Genomic DNA, 19,636 nt, shown 5'->3' with positions numbered 1-19,636 from the left:
GAGTTCCTCCAGCATCATAGTGTTTTTCATCTAGAGTACAGCATCTGCAGTCCTTTGGTTTTCCATCATCACACTATTTTTGCAGAATTGTGATCATTCTATTGGTTAAATACATTTCTCGCATGAGCTTCCTGATTTCAGCACTCCATGGCACTGACACAAATATTACCCATAGAGTATTATTTTTAGTACAAAAATAGAAGATGAACAGTTGTGAGGAATCTCAGTTGGGCAGGATTGTGTGAGATGGGCTCGGTGAAGTGGGAAGGGATTCAATGGAATGAATATTAGGCGAGTTCTGTTACAGGCAAATGGTCTTCCTTTCTGATCCAATCTATGCTTTTCCAGGGTGATTCTTTGTTCTCAGAAGAAAGAATATCATCAGGTATTTCTTCAAGGCTAATTTTATCACTGTTTAAGGATAACTATATTCTAAACCAAAAGTTGATTGAAAACTGTGAGGCAACAAAGAGAGATACAACACAAAATACCGATACCCATTTTCAAACATTTCTAAGAGGTAAAAAATTAAAAGATAGAATTTTTTTAAAGAAAGCTAATTGTCATTACTCATGGAGGTGACATCCTCAGACATGAGAAAATAACTGGTAAATTATTAACTAAATTCAGGACAAGAATGATGCAATGCATATTAACAATATTCCTTCAGCCTTGGTCTATAACCAGATATTACAGGGGTAATCCACAGTTGAGGTGGTGTTAGAGAGGTGAACAGGAGCAGTCTTCCAAAATTTTGGTTTTGGGTTTCACCACAAGTTATTGATAACTTACTCCTTTTGTACTTGCCCAATAACCAAAGTTTCTGCAGCAAAAAAACAAACTGCTGGAGGAACTCAACAGGTCAGGCAATATCTGTGGTGGAGGCAAAGGGATGGAATTGGGTAGAGACCCTGCATCTTTCTGTCTCTACAACTTGCCTCTGGTGGTTTGTTTCTTTGCTCCAGATTATAGCATTTGCAGTCTCTTATGTCTCCAAGCAAATTTTCTGCTCTCTTCTGACTCCTTGCTTATCCCTGCATTTAATCACTCTAGTTCTATACACTTGAGTGATTAACTGATTTGGTTCTAGGCTTTAGAAATCAAGTACATACCAAGAATCTCAATGGGATGTGGTAGTCAGGGTTCTCTTTTGTGACTCTGGACCAGATTTTGCCAAGTGAAGTTTTTGCCTGCATTTCCAGCTCGTGTGCATTAGTCACACACTTATCTGATTTATGTTTGAGTGAACTTGCTGAAAGGCAAGTTGCCATCCTAATGTGGCTGCAAGTAACCTGTCATCAACGTGCAGGCCAGAGCAAGGACACCTACAAATAGCTGGGAAAACCTTTGACAGATGGCAATGCCTTTCATCCAGCCTTGTCAGCTTTTAAGGCTGTCATCTTCTATCAATGCATTTGTCTCTGACATTTGGAAGCTTTCTAAGGGTATTAGAAATCAGACAAGAAATTTCATTATTTTAATTATTAATTAAAACTATCAATTAAAATCACTTTCAAATACCAATAAATTAGAAACATCACAGCAAACACAAATGATTAAAAAATAACTTATCATATACTCAATTTCCTTCTGCACATGCATAAAAACACTAAAATGAATGGGTTTGCTGATCCTGCGACAGGTACAACCTGCCATAGGATCCTTCAGTAGCAATCCCCAACATGTGAAAGACTTGCCAGCAACAAACATTCGGCCATTTAACAGAAAGTTCTGTGCCATTTACTTGCATATTAGATTAACAAAAAGTATATTCCGAGGAATAGGAATTTGATGATCACTGACAGGAGTATAAGTTGAAGTTACATCAGGAGATATATCTAGCCTAATAGCTGAAAAGTGTAACTCTGGTCTGCACCAGTCTTGTCGCATCTGCTCCAAAATCACAACTTTCAGTTCAAATTTCACAGGATAAAAAAATTGCAGCACTACCAGGTGTGCAAAAGACAAATTAAAAGTGACATTTAATGCAGGATTTATATTTTAAACCATTTTATAACACATTCATGTGGGGAAGAAGTAAAAAAAAGTGTGAAATCATTAGCACTTTATTACAATGATTTTTCTCCTGCTACAGAATGAATAGAAAGTGAGCAAAGAACTGCACCTAGCATGATTGGCCATAAATGCATAATTGCCACTAATGAAAGCTTTATTTTACTGCAACTTCTAACATCTACCAGAAACGAATTTATCTTTCGGTGGTAAATGGCTTCAGATAATTTTATACTTCATTTGTGCTACTTCAATCCCAATTTTGATGTGTCAATCAAATTCCCAACATTTATAAGATTATGGCTTACCTCCTTTCTGAATTTTATTGTATTAATCGCCTCATCAGAAACTTCCCTTATCTTCAAGGCATTGAGTTTTTGTAGCAAGTATGTTTTGTCTTTTCCTTCCTAACAGGAAAAATACCATTTGTAAGGTTAACCAACTAACACATTATGTTTCAGCAGCACACAGAGTCACTAGTTGGAGCAAAAAACTGAAGATGCTGGAAATCTAACACAAAAGCAGAAAATGCTAGAAGCATTCAGTAGGTAAGGCAGAATTAGTGGGGAGAAAAAAAGTCTCAACCAGCATCAATGGGACCAGAGCCATTCCAAGTCCATCCAATAAATTTCAAATACATCTTTCCTTCATATGCAATTAGCTTTTGAATAAAATGTTGCAAATCTGCTGAGGAATAATCATTCCCTTACAGCTTGAAGACAATTTAATTATCTATGTTTCATTTCTCTGTGGTATTTATTATCCTTCATTGTGGTGGATACCAAACAAGCAAGAAGGGTATATTAGGGAATAGGCAAGAAAACATGTCTGAATACTTTCCCACATGACCCCACTCAGCACTTTCAATGCATGGCAAACTGAAAAATGATTGACTCGAGCATTAGAAATTTGTTATCTATCATATCAATTTAAATGTATATTTTGTTCTTTTTATAGACCATAACTAATCAGTATTTTCAATGTATTTCATTACAATCAATTGTGGATTTTGTATGTAGAAGTTGCAAATAAATTATTCATTATTAATGAAAGAAGCAACATCAAATAAGAAAGAATCAATTAATACAAACCCCAATAACAATCTACAGGGAAAGAAGTTTATTCAAAACATAATAAGTTTTGCATTTCAGTAGAAAATAATTGAATCAGGAAGGTCCTAAGATTTGATCTGTAGTCAGCATTTGAATTAAATTAGAATGGTTTAACAAAAGTAATATCGCGTCCTTGTGATGTGTGAAGATGTATCTGTCAGGCATCCACTCTTTAACCAATCTGATGACCATTGCTGGAAGTTTATATGTGCTAATTTTGGAGCAGGGCAAGGACATTGATTTGTTTGTTATGGCCTTTGCTGTTGTATAGATGCTATTATTCATTGTCAAAGCTTATATGTGAATAATGGCCAATTAGGCAGAATACAGCAGGGAAACCAACATCACTGAATCAACAGGCATCCAACTGTTTTAAGAGAGGAAAAGATCAGAGATTATATCACAGTTTAGGGTCTGTCAGACACTGAGATTCTCAAATGAATGAAAACAGTGAAAAATGTTAATTAAAAATTATGGTGTAGAAAAGTAAAAATACTTTAAAGGAATACAATAAAGTCTCAAACTTACATTAATAATGTGTTCTTGTAAGAGTTTTGCCATCATTTTACGCCCGTCTATAATTTGCCAATACAGGTAAATAATAGCACTTGAGAAAAAGAGAAAAGGGTATTATTAGCAGTGTTACTTGAATTTAATTGTTTTATGATACATATGGTTCATATCTCGAACCACAAACACTGTGGTATGGTATAAAAGACACTAATTAATTGGATGCGAGTTGTGTGTAATTTGGCACCATATTATCAATCTTTTGGCATAAATATCTTGTTAATTCAGAGGTACAGCCATGCAACAATGAAAGTGTACTTTAAAAGTCAAGACAATCTGAATACCAAACACACTAAAATCAAAAACTGTTTATTACCTCCAGAAAACAAACTGGATCATTTGGGTGCTTTGCTAGTTGTGGTTATTTTGAAAATATTACTTTCAATGTTTTCAGTGGAAATAGATTGACAACCATCTAATGTTATAATTTAAATTGACGAACAAAACCAGCTTTGTGCATGTGTGCAAGTACAAAGGAGACCATTCCTTTACCACTGGGCAGAGTGCAAAAGGGTGGTTGGATGAAATTTTATGCTGAGGTAAAGGATGTGATAATGCACATTATGGTAACACAACATAAAGCAGTCAACATCCTTCTAATTTGTATTCCAACTGCACTGAGTCACATGAAAAGCACATCTTTTACTTAGTCTAAAAACTTAAAATATGCTCAATGGCCTCTTTTTTTCAGCCCTTAAAAAATCCTAACTGAAAGGCCATTGTTAGCCATACTAATGGTCTAATTCTAATCATTTGTTCTATTAAAAGGCCCTTTAACTTGTTATTATTATTCAGATTTACGACTCCCTTTCCAATCTCAAACCTCTTAAGATCGCTTTCCTCTTTGACTGTTGTACCAAGGCTGTCGTCAAAGTAAACAACAATATGCTTTGCGATTTAGTTATATCATTGTGTCTTTGACTCCTAAACATTCAGAACAATATACTGCATGGTGGACTGTTCAAACCTCTTTGACCACATATCTTTCAGAATCCACCTCAACCTTTAGATCACCGCCTACAGCTGGTTCCATCGATATTTGTCTCAAACCAACTTGTACTCCTCCTGTAATGGGTTCTACTCCTACCCTAACCAACTATTTCCTTAATGTTTCAGTTTCTTTCCTGACCTTCTCCTAATCTTTTCTACATGCTGCCCTTCAGTTACATTCTTGGAAGGATATGGTCAGCTTCATAAGTTAAAGACAACCTGGAAACCTGTACTTCCATTACTTCATTTATCTCTAATCAAGCAACATGGTGTTTGATGGCTTTTTAACAGCATTAAAGTTCCAAAACAATTTTACAGCGCCAGCAACCCAGGTTCAATTCTGTCCGTAAGGAGTTTGTACATTCTTCCCATGTCTGCATGGGTTTCCTCCGGCTGCTCCGGTTTCCACCCACATTCCAAAGACATACGGGTTAGGAGCTGTGGGCATGCTATGTGGGCACCAGAAGCATGGTGACACTTGCAGGCTGCCCCCAGAATACTCTACGCAAAGATGCATTTCACTGTGTGTTTCGATGTACATGTGACTAATAAAGAAATCTTTAAAAATCTTAAAAGACTGTATAGAATGACCAAAATCTCCACTGCCCAATAATGAATTTATTTCCTTCTCCATGTTTTCAGTCAGGCACAACCTAACAGAACCTCTGTACTTTGAGATTCAGAACAGGCATTTGAACCACATGTAATTTTCATTATGAAAGATGTCTATTTCCACATTATGAAGGCACTAAACATCCCATCCCCATGAAACTGAACCATGGCGGCTTAGAGTGATTGTTAAGAAGAAAACATGTCAGGCTGCTTTGCAGTAATGCACAAATTGTTGGGAAGACAAGCAATGTGAAAATTAATACAAGGTAGGCTTTTAAGAAAGTCATAACGGAGAAGTCAGCAAGACAGAAAGTTCTGGAAAAGGGAACTGAAATGATTAGGGCCTATTGACTAAAGGCACATACACCAATGGAAAGCTGAAGACAGGTGGAGGAATGCAGAATTATTGAAAAAATTGTAAAACTGGACAAAGTTACGTAAATAAGCAAAGGCTCAACAAGATTTAAAAACAAGATAAGAATTTTAAATCTGAAGTATTGGGGACTGGGAGCCAATGAAGATCAATGATGACAGGAATAATGAATGAGTTGGATCTGGAATGGAACAAGATATGGGCAGTACATGCTGAAGTTTATAGGGGGTGAAAGTTGCAACACCACGCAGGAGAGCTTTGGTAACTTTAAGTGAAGGGTGACAAGGACATGGGTGGCCTTTCAGCAAGAGATAGGTTGAGGTGGTGGCAGAGATAATTCAAAATGGTAACAGAAGGATGTTCTTGTGATGAAGAGGATATGGAATTTAAAGCCTAATTTGTATTTGTGAGCAGCTTGGGTCAGCCTGATATAATGCCTGTGGAGAAAGATGTAATTGGTAGCAACAAGAAGGAATTTCTAGTGGGAGAAGAACCAGGACTTTGCTCTCTCCCACTTTCAACTGGAGTTCATTTCATGTCATCCAAAACTGGATATTGGACAAGCAAACTCACAGCATGCTGGCACTAGAGGACTTGAACCAGTTGGTAAAGGGACAGAGTTAGATGGTGGTTGAAATCACTAAATGTAAGCAGTCACTCAGCGCAGGAATATCTTGGTAAGAATTTGTGATAGCTTGGTGGATGTGGTTTACAGTCACTTTGCATCGAGATAACTAAATAACCTTGGATAAAATGTCAGAACATCAGAATCTTGGTTAAAACATCAGAAGATCTTCAGTTTGAAACATTAACCTTGTTTCTTTCCACAGGTGCTGCCTGACCTGTTCAATGTTTCTAGCAATCTCTGTTTTTATTTATTATTTCAGATTTTCAGTATCTGTATTGGTATTGGTTTATTATTGTCACATGTTCTGAGATACAGTGAAAAGCTTTTGTTTGCGTGCCATCGAGGCAGATCACATCATACATAAGTACATCAAGGTAGTAAAAAGAAAAAGAGACTGCAGAATACAGGGTTGCAGTTACAGAGAAAGTGCAGTGCAGGTAGACAAATAAAGTGCAAGGGTCTTGACGAGGTAGATTGGGAGATCAAGAGTTCATCTTTTAGCATATGAGAGGTCCATTCAAGAATCTGATAACAGCAGGAAAAAAGCTTTCCTTGAGCCTGATGGCACATGCTCTCAAGCTTTGTCATAGTCTGTCCAAAGGGTGAGAGGAGATGAGAGAATGACTGGGGTGGGAGGTGTTCTTGATTATGTTGGCTGCTTTCCCAAGGCAGTGGGAAGCGTAGATGGAGGGGGGGCTGGTTTGCTTGATGGACTGGTCTGCATTCACAACTCTCTGCTGTTTCTTGCAGTCCTGAGCAGAGCAGTTGCCATACCAAGCTGTGATGTATCCAGATAGGATGCTTTCTGTGGTGCATCTGTTTGATTTTCAATCCAATAATTTGCATTGATAATTTGACATCAATTAGCAATATCAAATTCATCTTTTGATAGCTGCAAGGAAGTCTTATGGAGCTACAACAGAAAGTTTACTACTGAGTTATTTTATCATTGGATATGTGCCTCATACTTACAACACAATAATTGTTAAGATGAAGAAGAATAGTGGGTTCACAAGCAAGTTGTCGTAGATCCATGTAAGCCCCTCCAGTTTATAAATCTTCCCATGAATAAATCTAGAAATGGAACTATAGGGGACATTTAATCCTCTGAAGGGGCCACAGAATTCAGAAGGCCTCAATCTGAAGAAAAATTTCAAAATATATAATTAGCAATACAGCAAATACAGACATGATAATACACTGTGATAGAATACCCACTTTGGGCATAATGCATATCAAGGACTGCTTCAATATACTTCTGATTTAATCTGTATTTTAACATATCACCTGCAGGTAGAAAATAACAATATAATTATGTTTATTACATAGGAACCTAATTACTTCTTAATCATCTTGAACACTTATGTCAGTCTTCAACACTTATATCATAAGTATCATGAACAGAAACATCATCAACTTGGCCATAATATGCAATAATAAGATAAATCAAATGGGCCATAATTTGCTGTCAAAATATTGAGGCTCATGGTGCTTTCCATTACTGAAATACAAATGAAATTTTAGGCTGACGTGCAGTTAAACTCAATATCCAAAAATGGCTGTCTGAATTGGTAAAGCAGTTGGTATCGCAAAGACAGTATTTTGCTGTATGGCACACAACTGACTTGCCTTCAGAGGTGCTGTTGCTGCATTTACACAGCAGATACAAAATAATTTTGCCACAGACAGTATTTACACTAGCTAGCTGTGATTTTCTAATTTTTGTGTAATGCATTAAAATTATCACCGACTCCTTATTCTCAAATATTCAAATCCTGTTGCCTTAATAATTTGTAAATCCACCATAATAAATAGTTTGAGCCTTGGTGGAATATGTTTTTAAGTGCTGTAACTGTACCAGAATTACATTTAATGGTGCATACTACATTAGAAGAGGAGATGTAGTCATTATGGATTCAATAATTACAACATTTATTGGAAGAAAATTAATAACAAAAACAAAATGTAAATGCTGGAAACTTAAAATATAAACAGAGTTATATAGAATCACCCAGGATACGTGGGGCAAAAACAGAGCATTTGATCCAACCAATCCATGAATCATAGAATGTAAAAGCATAGACTGGGTCTGTATAACAGCAATCCAATGAGTATCATTCTCCCACTCTCTCCCCATAGCTCTGCAATTTTTTTTTCCTTTCGGATACTTATCCAGTTATCCTTTGAATGTTACAATTAAGTGTACCCCCACCACTAACCTTGCAGTACGGACCAGAGCATAACCACAACCACTGCAGAAGAAAACTTTCCTCCTGTCACTTTTTGTTCTTTCGTCAACCATTTTCATTTTACTTTCCCAAGGAAATTCTGGGCTTTGCTATTTTAGTTGCCACTTTTTCTCTTCCTTTCATTTAAAGCAAGTTCAATGAGAAGGAGTGAGGATCAAATTTAACTAAAACCTTAGGAAGAATAAAAATGACTTACTGCCATTATAGTGGTTACCTATTAAGGTGGAGAAAAATCTAAAGCCATTCATTGAAAGTTTTCTCCCCATCCCTCTGATAAATAGTGACATCTGGTTTAATGCTGTGCACATCATTCTCTTTCAGGGAATCCCTTGTTATTGATGTAATTGGAATAATGTAGCAGGGACATGGACTGTGCTTGAAACTTTTAATATTGACAAGAAAATTGTTTCTTTTTAAGCCAAGCAAATTTGTCCACTGTAGGAATGCATGATATTAGGAAAAAAAATGAGTATTCCTACTAGACCTTTCCTTCCCTTTATATGCACATAATTAATTAAAGTGTGCAGCAAACCTCCGGAAAGTACATCAATAATGCTAATTGTGCTACATTAGGTAAAAAAAATGCAACCTACCTCCACACAGTTACACCTATCAGGCAAAGAACCCCAATAAAGGCAGGAAAGAACAACAGGAAAATGAAGATTGTCGTCATGTGGGAAGCTCGCCAAGCCATGCGAGGTGGCTGACAATTCATCATTAGGCTAACCTGAACACAAAGTCATATCTATTATTCAACTATTTCTCTTCAAAACAGTAGTAAACATTCTTTATGGATGTAGGTATGTTATTTCCAAACTATTGCTAATACACAAGGATATGTTACATTTAATAAGAAATGCAGGTGTTAACACAGGCAATAAAATATGATGTATGCTAACTTTAATAATGACTAACGCCACACATTTAACATCCAATTAGCAACAGCTAGGCATTTCTATGATATCTTAGAATAAGAAGAAAATGTAAACAGCTTCACGATTTCAAGACAACATGTACAGTTGAGAATATTTATATGTTAAACAGGATTATGCAAAATTGTTTTTAGTAATGAGCATTCTAGTAATCTCTCAGATACTGTAGCCATCGATGTCTATTGACACACTATGGAGTAGAAATTCATCTTTGGTCTCTTGCATTAAGGTGCAACATAATCCTGGTTGTGTGTTGCTTAGTGTTTCTTAAATTTAGTCACTTGAAGTCAATGGAAACAAATTTCAGAAGCAGAACACAGCATAGAGCCATTCAAACTCTCAAGCCTGCTCTGCCATTTATTCACTGTAACCTTAACTCCGCATTCCTATCCAGACACAGTAACCTTTCATTCCCCTAATTACCAACTATTCATTTGCCTCTGTCTCAAAAATATTCAAAGACTACTGCCACTGCCCTTTGTAGAAGACTCCTGACATTTGCTTCATCTGCCTTAAATGAGGACCAAATGAAACTAAAATCTTAGGAAGAATAAAAATGACTTAGTTATTTTTTAGTGGTTACCAAATAAACGTGGAGAAAAATCTAATACTGTTCATTGAAAGCTTTCTCCCTGTCCCTCTGATAAATAATGACATCTGGATTAATGCTATGCATATCATTCTGATTCAGGGCATTGATGCAACTAGAATAATCTAGCAGGGACATTATTTATTTAACCAGTGGCCCATAGGTCTAGATTCTCCCAGAACAGAAATATCCTCTGTATGTATGTTAGAACCTTCAGGATCTAATGTTTCAATCAAGTCCCCTTTCAGTCTTCTCAACTCCAGATACAAGCCTAGCCTGTCCAACCTCTCCTCATACAATAACCTGCCATTTCAGAATTTAGTCTCATAAACCTTCTCAGAAATGCTTTCAATGTATTAATATCCTTGCTTGAAAGGAAAAGATCAACACTGTATATAGTACTTCAAATGAGGCCTCACCAATACCCAATATAACCAAGCATAATCTCAATATTTTCATAAAATGAAAACAGAAATTACTAGAAAAAAATCAACAGGTCTGGTAACATCAACAAAAGGAGAATAAGTTAATGTTTCAGGTCAAAGATCTTTCCTCAGAATTACTATTTTCATAGTCAATTCTCCCTGCAATAAACACTGAAGTTCTGTTAGCTTTTCTAATTTCTTGCTGTGCCTGCACACCAGCCTTTGCATTTATGTGTTAGGACAACCCGATCACTTTGTATCCCAGAGCTCTACAATCTCTCATTATTTAAATAGTACACAATTTTTTGTTCAATTCTCATGCCAAAATGGACAATTCTACATTTTCCCATATTATTCTCTATTTGCCAGACTTTGCCCATTCACTTAACTCTCTATTCCCATTGTAGCCTCCTTATGTCCTCTTTGCAACTTACTTTCCTACCCATCTCTATGTCATTAGCATATTTAGCAATCATATCTTTGGTTCCCTCATCAAAATCATTTATAATCTTGTTAAAGGCCCAGCACTCTCTCTGGCACATCACTCTTTGCATCTTGACATCCAGAAATAGACCCATTTATGCATGTTTTAATTTCCAGTAGCCAGCAAATGGTTTATGAATGCCAATGTGTTACCTCCCATACCTTGACCTTTTATTTTCCTCAATAATATTTGATGTAGCAACTTATTTGAAACTGAACTCCCCCCCAAAACCATTTGACTTTGCCCAACTGTCCTCCTATGAAGTTTTAATAATAGTTTCTAACATTTTCCCAGTGACAGATGTTAAGCTAATTTGAACTCTTGTTTCCTGCTATATCTCCCTTTTTTTGAATACACAGAGAAGATAGTTGAACAATAATTGAACATATTCGCCACAGCTGTCCAGTCCCCACAATATGCTCTTACTCACTTGTGATGTAAGCATTACTTGGTAAAACACATCTATTTGTTTTATTGTTTCTCGCAAAGTGCAAGTATCCAAACAACTGTGTCATCTATGCAATAAAAAATGAGAAAGTAATTTCCTCCAAAGAGGTTGACCGACTAGACCATCCTCAAAAGGAGAGTTGAAGATTATAGATATGGATTATAAATAACAAGATAATACTGTTCATAAATTATATTTCATTTACCTTTGACATTAAATCAACCAGAGTGAGAGTTATGTATCACGTAGGTTGATGCTATTTAATTCTGTCAACAGTTATAGTGACTGGGAAACTCTTAATATCCAGTGCCAGCAACTATTGAACGAAAATGGTTGGAGGATCATATCCTATTTTCTGCCTTTCCCTCCTATTCTGTGCTCCTAGCTCCTGTATAGACTGATTAAAAGTCTAGTACAAATTGACAGCAGGAACAAACCCATGAATGTGGCATCACACTTCTGCCATTAATCTCATGGACAACTGTCACCAAGTCTTCTTTACTTCATTGATGAGTTTCTTCCTCCCATGAGCAAGGACAAGCATCTCCTTACAAACCCTCTGGGCTTTAGCATCACATCCAAGGAGCATTACCAGAACTATGGGCAGCCTTTTAAAAGCTGCACTTTTATCCACCAATTTCTACTGTTGCGTTCTCAACTGCAAAATGCACAAAAAACCTGTTTGTGCAGTTCTGATCAATACTGTAATTGGAATCCACTTATGTAGATCATCATCATTCACACTCACACTGATTGGCTGGGATGTTGGAAGTGGAACTACAACACAATGGGTTAGGTTAAAAAGCCATTGCAGGCAATCTGCATTACCTCCTACTCCCTGCATGTTAAGAAATTAAAATTCAGACTGCAATTTTTACAGTAGCCATTGTTCCAAAAATTTAAAATAAATTATAATAATTAACTATTTACCATACCTTTTTAACATGAAATGTAATGAAGAACTTAATGATCTGTATTGCTGGTAAAAGAGGAGCAAAGAAAAGTCCAATCCTAAAAAAATAAACAAAGAACATTGGTAAATACAGAGTACTGAAAGTGTGTAAATCTATGTATTTTTTTAAAAGTATCTCATCTGTATCTACTCACCATCCAAGTGTTTGTGCATAGATCAATGCTAATACATTCCTTGCAATGTCAAATTCTGGTATTCCAAGTTTTGGGCAGCAATGTGTCCCCATAACGCTGAAACAATTTTAGAAATCAAGAGTTGGTATTCCTTTGAAAACATTGATTGCTATGTCATTCCAGGTTATTTCAAAAATTACCATTATAAATGTCAATTGCCTATTGTCATCGATTAATGTCATTGATTATTGTCATTGTAATTATTGCTTATTGTCAGTTGCAATTGCTTATTCCAGAATAAATTGTAAATGCCTGGATGAAGTTTCTTAATGAACTGAGACTCAGGGGTTGGGGTAGAGACCAATAGGTGATAAATGGAACCAGATGGAGAGGGGATGATGAACAATTTTATTGCTACATTTATGCACAGTTGTATAACTCTGCTCACATGGACAGTGTGAATTGTTCCTGAGGGTACAAGGCCAAAGGTGGGGGTGGGGGTTAAGTGGGCAGGTAGGCAAGGAAAAAGTACTGGACTTCATATACCTTTAAAAGTAATAATTACTTAACATTTAATTTAATTACAGATTTGCAACAATTAATATTTTAAGCACAACACACTTGTCAAACCTCAAAGCATACCTTCGAATGAATTCCCCAAAGAAGGAACTGAATAAGGAGAAGATAAAATCAGTCACTACAAGTCGATAGAGATCTTGACCTACGAATGTTTCCCAACACTGTCAATTAAACAAATGTCACACTTGAAATAAAACTTTGACAGGTAATCTCTAAATCTCAAATATTTATAGACAGTTTAGTTATATATTGGATTGTAGTTAGAATGACAAATTGTAGAAAATATACTACAGAACATACCTCCACTGTATCTGCTACTATCACCAACCAATAGTAACACAGAACTCCAATTATTGACATCTTCAGCAAAACATTTCTGTATGGAGAAGAAATGAATACATTCGCTATTAGTCAAACTTACTTCACACAATAGTACCTTAATCTCAGATTCATATTTTTCTACTAAATGGAAAAAATATGGAGGTGAGTACAACTGGTTGCTGATACAGTTGCTAGTGACAAAAGGATTTCTCCCCTAAAGGCTCTGTACAGCAATCCAGTAACATCACCTGAAATTGCTGAACTCAGTATTGAGTTCCAAGGGCAGCAAAATGCCCAGATGCTATGATTTGGTGCTGTTCCTCAAGCTTACATTGGCCCTCAGTGGAACAGTGTAGGAGGCCAAAGACTGAAAAGTCAGAACGGGAATGGGATGGAGAATCAAAGTGATTAGCAATTGACAGAATGGAGAAGTTTTGCCAAATGGTTACCCAGTCTGGGTTTGGTTTTTCCAACTTATCAAATCCATATTGAGCTCACTGAATGCAACTGAATTACTGCTTGCATTGGAAGGACCATTTGGGTCCTTGGATGGTGGGAAGTGAAGAAAAGGACAGGTGTTGCATCTCCTAAGATTGCATGGAAAAATGAAGCAAGAAGAGTAGTTGGGGGTGACAGAAGAGCAAACCAAGCAATTGTGGATAGAATGGGTTGAATGTGGTTGAAATTGTGGAGGATGATCAATCAAAAGTTGAGGCAGGTGGGATGGATGGGAGACCCTGTCCTTGTTCTGGCTGAGAGAACATGACATGAGAAAAGTGTGGGAAATAGAGGAAGAGATGGTTAAGAGCCATCAACTATGGTGTGAGGGAAGCCACGGCAAGGGTTCCTCTTCATCTTCCATCCTACTAGCGCCCTTATTCAACAGAGCAGTGGCAGAACAATGGTATGGCTGGTAGAGCTGCAACCCTCAGCTTCAGAGGCCTGGGTTCCATCTTGACTTTGGTGCTGCACATTCTCCAAGACTACGGCACTTCCCTCTGGGTGCTCCAATTTCCTCCCACATCCCAAAGATGTGCAGTTGATAGGTAGGCCACTGTCAATTGCCCCCAGTGTAGGTGGCTAGTAGAATTGTTGGCAATGTTGGGGAGAATAGATTATTGGGAAAACTAGTAGGGAAAGGAATTGCTCTGTGAGCCAGCACAATGAAGGTAGCAATTCAGCCTATCGAATATGTTGGCAGGAAATACAGGTTACCTTCTATAATTTCTACCATCAACAGAATTTCTCTCCTCCCTTTTCATCCGAAGGACTTCCTTGTTTGCCCTTCCATCTCCACCAACCACCCCCCTTCTGAGGGCACTTTCTCAAGCACTCATCAAAGGTGCTAAACCTACCCTTTTACCTTTCTCCTCCCCATCATCCGGGGATTCTACATGAAGCAGCAATTCACTTCCACATCTTCCATGGTTTAGTGTACTGCATGCAGTGCTCACTGTGGTCTCTTCTACAATCAAGAAACTAAGCAGGTTGGGTGATTGCGTTGCAGAACACTTCCTTCAGACCACAAGGATGATCCTAAGGTTCCAACTACCCGTCACTTTAATTCTTTGTCCCATTCCTACCTTTGTCTCTGGTCTTCAACGCTGTTCCAACAATGGTCAACATAATCTTGAGGAACATTTCACACTGGATCTTTGCAGCCCTTGGAATTCCATATTGAATTCAACAATTTCAGGTAATCAGCCTTTCCCTGTTTGTGTTGGAACTGACCAGCTCTGATGTAATGTCATCCACCTGTAACCTTAACTCCGTCTTTCCATCTGATATGCTGGGTATTTCCAGCATTCTCTTTTGTTTCAGACTTCTGGCAACTACTGAATTCTGCATTACAGTTCCAATATGTTCTTTTGTTGCTTTTCTCACACCAACATCCAGCTCGCAAGATAATGTTGCCTGGGAATCTTTGACCTCTATCCTATAACAGACTTCTCCTTTGTTCTCTCCATTCCTTCTCCTCTCTGTAACTTAAAATACGCTTATTTTCTCACATTTCCCATTCTTATTAAGGGTCATTAACCTGAATTGTTGAGCTGTCTTTCTCTACAGCTGCTGCCTGAACTGCAGAGTATTTCCAGCATTTATTGTTTCAGTAATTTTAATGTACAAATTTGATTGCTTTAAAACATTGACCAAAATTGTCAGGAAGCCAAACAATTTTGTTTTTAAAGTTAATTTCCAAGGCAATTTTTAACATCAAAAATTTTATTTGATGGAAAAGTACCTTATAATAAGAACATATATCTCATGCCATGGATATTTGAATCTTTCCATAAAGCCAAGGAAAGAGAAGAATAATGGTATGAATAGATTGATGCTTGCCACCAGAAAAGGCAAAAACAATGTTGCTGCTTGCTTTTGTAATTCTTCCTTTGTTGGATCTTTTTGAATAACCTGTAGAAATATAAATTAAATGCTTTTACTTTGCATTTTAAAAAGTTTAGAATACCCTTATATATTATGCATTGCTGCATCTTGCAACTATGATCTGAACACATTTTGGTTTCTCGTACATCAGTCCTTAGTGCATAGATTAAACTGTAATAGAAAAAGTTTCGATCCAGCAGATACCAAAAGTCAGCTCAGTTGCAGGATTCTTTTTTCTTCCTTCCCATCAGCAGACACTAATCTGAGTCCACGTTTGCTGTTTTTGTATCTTTTAATCTTTCCCTGAATAATAGGTTAAGGTAGTACGGGAATTCGTAGGTTGACTAACCACCTGATAGGCCAAAGTGTTAATGCTCCCATGATCTTGTAACAATCTTTCTACTAGTTGATATGATGGTTAATCTAACAAGGTCAGGGTGTTTTACAGGCTCCTACATTCATACAATGCAGAGGGTCAAATATGGTCCATATGATGAGAAAGGAACAAGAACGCTCAGGTTCGAGATCCAGATCTCTTCCTTTTCTTGCTCTCATCTAATTTAAATAATTCACAATAACTATGTTCTGATAGTTGTTGAGGATATCTGCCTTTTATTCTATATCAGAATCTACATCCACAGAACAATCCTATTTATTGAATGACTCAGCTTTGTTTTCTATTGCATTATTCCATTAGCCTATAGTTAAGTTCTAATTTTCCTGCTTCTTTGACTTCATCCTTGCCTGGAAATGAAAATATACTGACAATACAATTGCGTTGCAAACTTCTATTGTTCTCTTTACCATTTAACCTTAAATGCAAAGAGCTATCATTAAATTTCTACCTAGACCCCAAAGCATCGCCAGGTTATTTTCAATTGGAGTGCACCTTTGTAATTTGCTCTAAGGATGCAAGAAATAATGATCATGACATCCCAAGATGCCTTGAAAAAGCATAAAGCCTTTAACTTTCTGACAATTAATCACATGGTTGGAAATGTTCTGTGGTAGCAACTTCCTTTCCTCTTTTAAAAAAAAGTGAACTATTTCAGATTTTGTGACAGACCAGAACCTTTTATGGTAATTATTTGTAGTGCCCTCCCCAAACTGATCATATTTATTTAATTTGATTTTAATTTTTTCCATTTGTAGGAACTCTATGAATACAAATTCACTCTAGAAAAAAAAAACGTTTTCTTATTGAGTACCTTAGAATTAACTTCAGTCAAAGGTAAGGAAAGCACGTTTATCATAAAACATTACCCACATTTCATTCCACTGCAGCTATCTACGAGGTTCATTACTTGTTTAACACCATAACAGTTAAGTTTTTATCTAAAATATTTATTAAAGCTTTAAAAACCCATTAAATTTGGTCTTGAAGAATTGTCTGATGCAAACTGCTTATATTACTCCAAATAACAAATATACAAATTGTAGCAAAAAAAATGTTGGTCAATTTCAAATTTCCTAATAAAAATCCTATGTTACTAAACTTGACACATTTCAAACTCAGATTGTTCTGATGCACACCACATTAAATAAAGCCTTCCTCTTCAATGTAGATAAGAGTCATATAGCAGAGAAATGGACCCTTTAGCCTACATGTCCATGCTGACCATTTTGTCCATCTACACTAATCCCATTGCCTGCACTAAGTCTGTCCTTGCCCATTCAGCAGCCTATGTAAATGCCTCTTAAACATAGTAATTAAATCTGATTCTACCACCTCATCTGACAGCACATTGCAGATATCAAGCAATCTCTGTGTAAAAACATTCTCCTCAGATCCCCTTAAAACTCCTTCCTTTCACCTTAAAACCTACAAGGTTAATCTTGTCACATCACATGGCAGTTCATATCAGAGTTCACAAAACATGACATTGCAAAGGTGTTTAAGACTGCATCTTTAGATTTGGCTTCATTAATAACTAAATTTCAGACCTTCATAATGGAATTAAGTAAGATTCATGATAAAGTTCAATCAATGTCACTAGTGCTATGATTAAGGAAAGTCAAATATTAAAAACAATTTACCATTAGTTCTCTACGAACAAAACAACTATAACTATACTTTTTCTATGTACTCACTCTCCATAATCTAGGTGTTTGGGTCTGCTTTTCTGTTCTATCTATCAATGAAACCTCTGCAGCCTTTTGCTTGGTAGGAACAAAATCTTCCCCAGATTCCAGTTTCTGAGTTAACCAATTTAGCCAGAATCGAAAGTGTACTCGTTTTCCTAAATACTCTATGCAGACCGTTCTACCAGCTCTGTATATGTAATGCCAGAGTTGCTAAAGCAGAAAGAAAGTATAGATTAACAGGTCATGTATCTTCATGAGGGTTCTGGGAATTTTCTGATGCAAACTGCCTATTACACTAGCTGACAAAATACAGAAGTCAGCACTGTTTTGAACGTACAGAACAAGCGGGAAAACATTTTAGAATTTCAATAAGTAAGTGAAAATGAAAAAAAAACTGCAGATGCTGGAAATCCAAAATAACAATAAAAAAATACTGGAAATACTCAGCAGGTAGGTTACATTTGTGGGAAGAGAAATAGAGTTAACGTTTCAAGTTGAAGACCCTTTGTCAGAATGTTCTGTTGAAGGGTCCTTGACATGAAACATTAGTGCAGACGAGGCCTGATGTGCCGAGTACTTACAGCGTTTTCTGTTTTTATTTTAGAGTTTCACTTTGATGAGATGTAGTGTACAATTTGTTTTATCTTTCTCTTTATATTTGGGGAAAATAGCTTAACCTTCTGGTGATCAGTTCAAAGGGCTAGTCAAGGGAAGCTCTACAAAATTACTTTGTGTTAGTTTCTGGATATCTAGTTGCTACAAATGAAGCCATTTTTCTTTGAAACAATTAGATTGGCCTGAACCCCAGAGGTCAATTTGAGTGCATCAGGGATTTTTATTTTATCAGTGGCCAGTGGTCACGATGTCAGTATGTGATATTCTGGCCTTCTATCCTGTGCAAACAAACATTTCTTCATGCATTTCTATTACTAAATGTTCTAAAATTTTCTTACTTTATTGTGGTGATCATCTTTTAGTGAATGAACATCTCTTCTTGAATAATAAGACCATTTACCAAAAAAATCTAACTCAAAGTCGAGTTTATTGTCATATGCACAAGTACATGTATGCACAGGTGCAATGAAAAACTTACTTGAAGCAGCATCACAGGCACATAGCATCAGATACACAACATTCACAAGAAAAACATAAATTATACACAATTTTTATAAAAAAACACAATTAGAACAAAAAAAAACAAAGTCCATTATAGTGCAAAGTGGTCAAAGTGATTAGAGTATTGCTATACTGAGGTAGCGATTAAGGTTGTGCAGTTTGGTTCAAGAGCCAAATGGTTAAAGGGAAGTAGCTGTTCTCGACCCTGGTGGTGTGGGACTTCAGGCTTCAATGAAATCAATGAAAGACAGTTGTTCATGACAGGAATTACTATTGGGATTGGCAGAATTTGACTAATTTTTTTAAAAAATGATTTTGACATACAAAGTCAATGTTTATTTTTACCAATTTGAACTTCATTGATAAAGTTCAAGCAATTATGATGAAGGAATGTCAAATATTTAAAAGAATTTACCATTAGTTCTCTAGAATTTAACAAAATAACTGTAGCCATACTTTTCTTTTTACATTCTCGCTCTCCATAATCTAGGTGGTTGGATCTACTTCAGCAATATGGAAGCTAATAGTTTATCATTGGGGGGTATACCCAGTCCATTTTGTTGGCATAATGTTCCCTGGTCTCAACATTCACTCCTTCAACAACACCTGCAAATACACTGCAGAAACTTCCTATTCAGT

At 36.5% G+C, this 19,636-nt stretch overlaps 1 protein-coding gene across 3 annotated transcripts in view; it reads right to left on the bottom strand.

Annotated features, from left to right (window-relative positions):
* LOC127573753 (transmembrane channel-like protein 5) overlaps window positions 1-19,636 on the bottom strand; it is a 101,011-nt gene that overhangs the window by 20,105 nt on the left and 61,270 nt on the right. For all 3 annotated transcript variants that reach the window (XM_052022245.1, XM_052022244.1, XM_052022246.1), the window contains 9 exons: window positions 15,654-15,823; window positions 13,391-13,466; window positions 13,154-13,251; window positions 12,533-12,628; window positions 12,361-12,436; window positions 9,141-9,274; window positions 7,271-7,438; window positions 3,654-3,732; window positions 2,322-2,420 (listed from right to left, as the gene is read on the bottom strand). In XM_052022245.1, coding sequence (XP_051878205.1) covers window positions 2,322-2,420; window positions 3,654-3,732; window positions 7,271-7,438; window positions 9,141-9,274; window positions 12,361-12,436; window positions 12,533-12,628; window positions 13,154-13,251; window positions 13,391-13,466; window positions 15,654-15,823 — 996 coding nt within the window. The remainder of the gene's footprint in view (window positions 1-2,321; window positions 2,421-3,653; window positions 3,733-7,270; window positions 7,439-9,140; window positions 9,275-12,360; window positions 12,437-12,532; window positions 12,629-13,153; window positions 13,252-13,390; window positions 13,467-15,653; window positions 15,824-19,636) is intronic.

Source organism: Pristis pectinata, chromosome 8, assembly GCF_009764475.1.
Source record: "Pristis pectinata isolate sPriPec2 chromosome 8, sPriPec2.1.pri, whole genome shotgun sequence".
NCBI classification, from domain to species: domain Eukaryota; kingdom Metazoa; phylum Chordata; class Chondrichthyes; order Rhinopristiformes; family Pristidae; genus Pristis; species Pristis pectinata.
The sequence above is the reverse complement of the archived record's forward strand: the minus strand, read 5'-3'. Positions and strand labels throughout refer to the sequence as shown.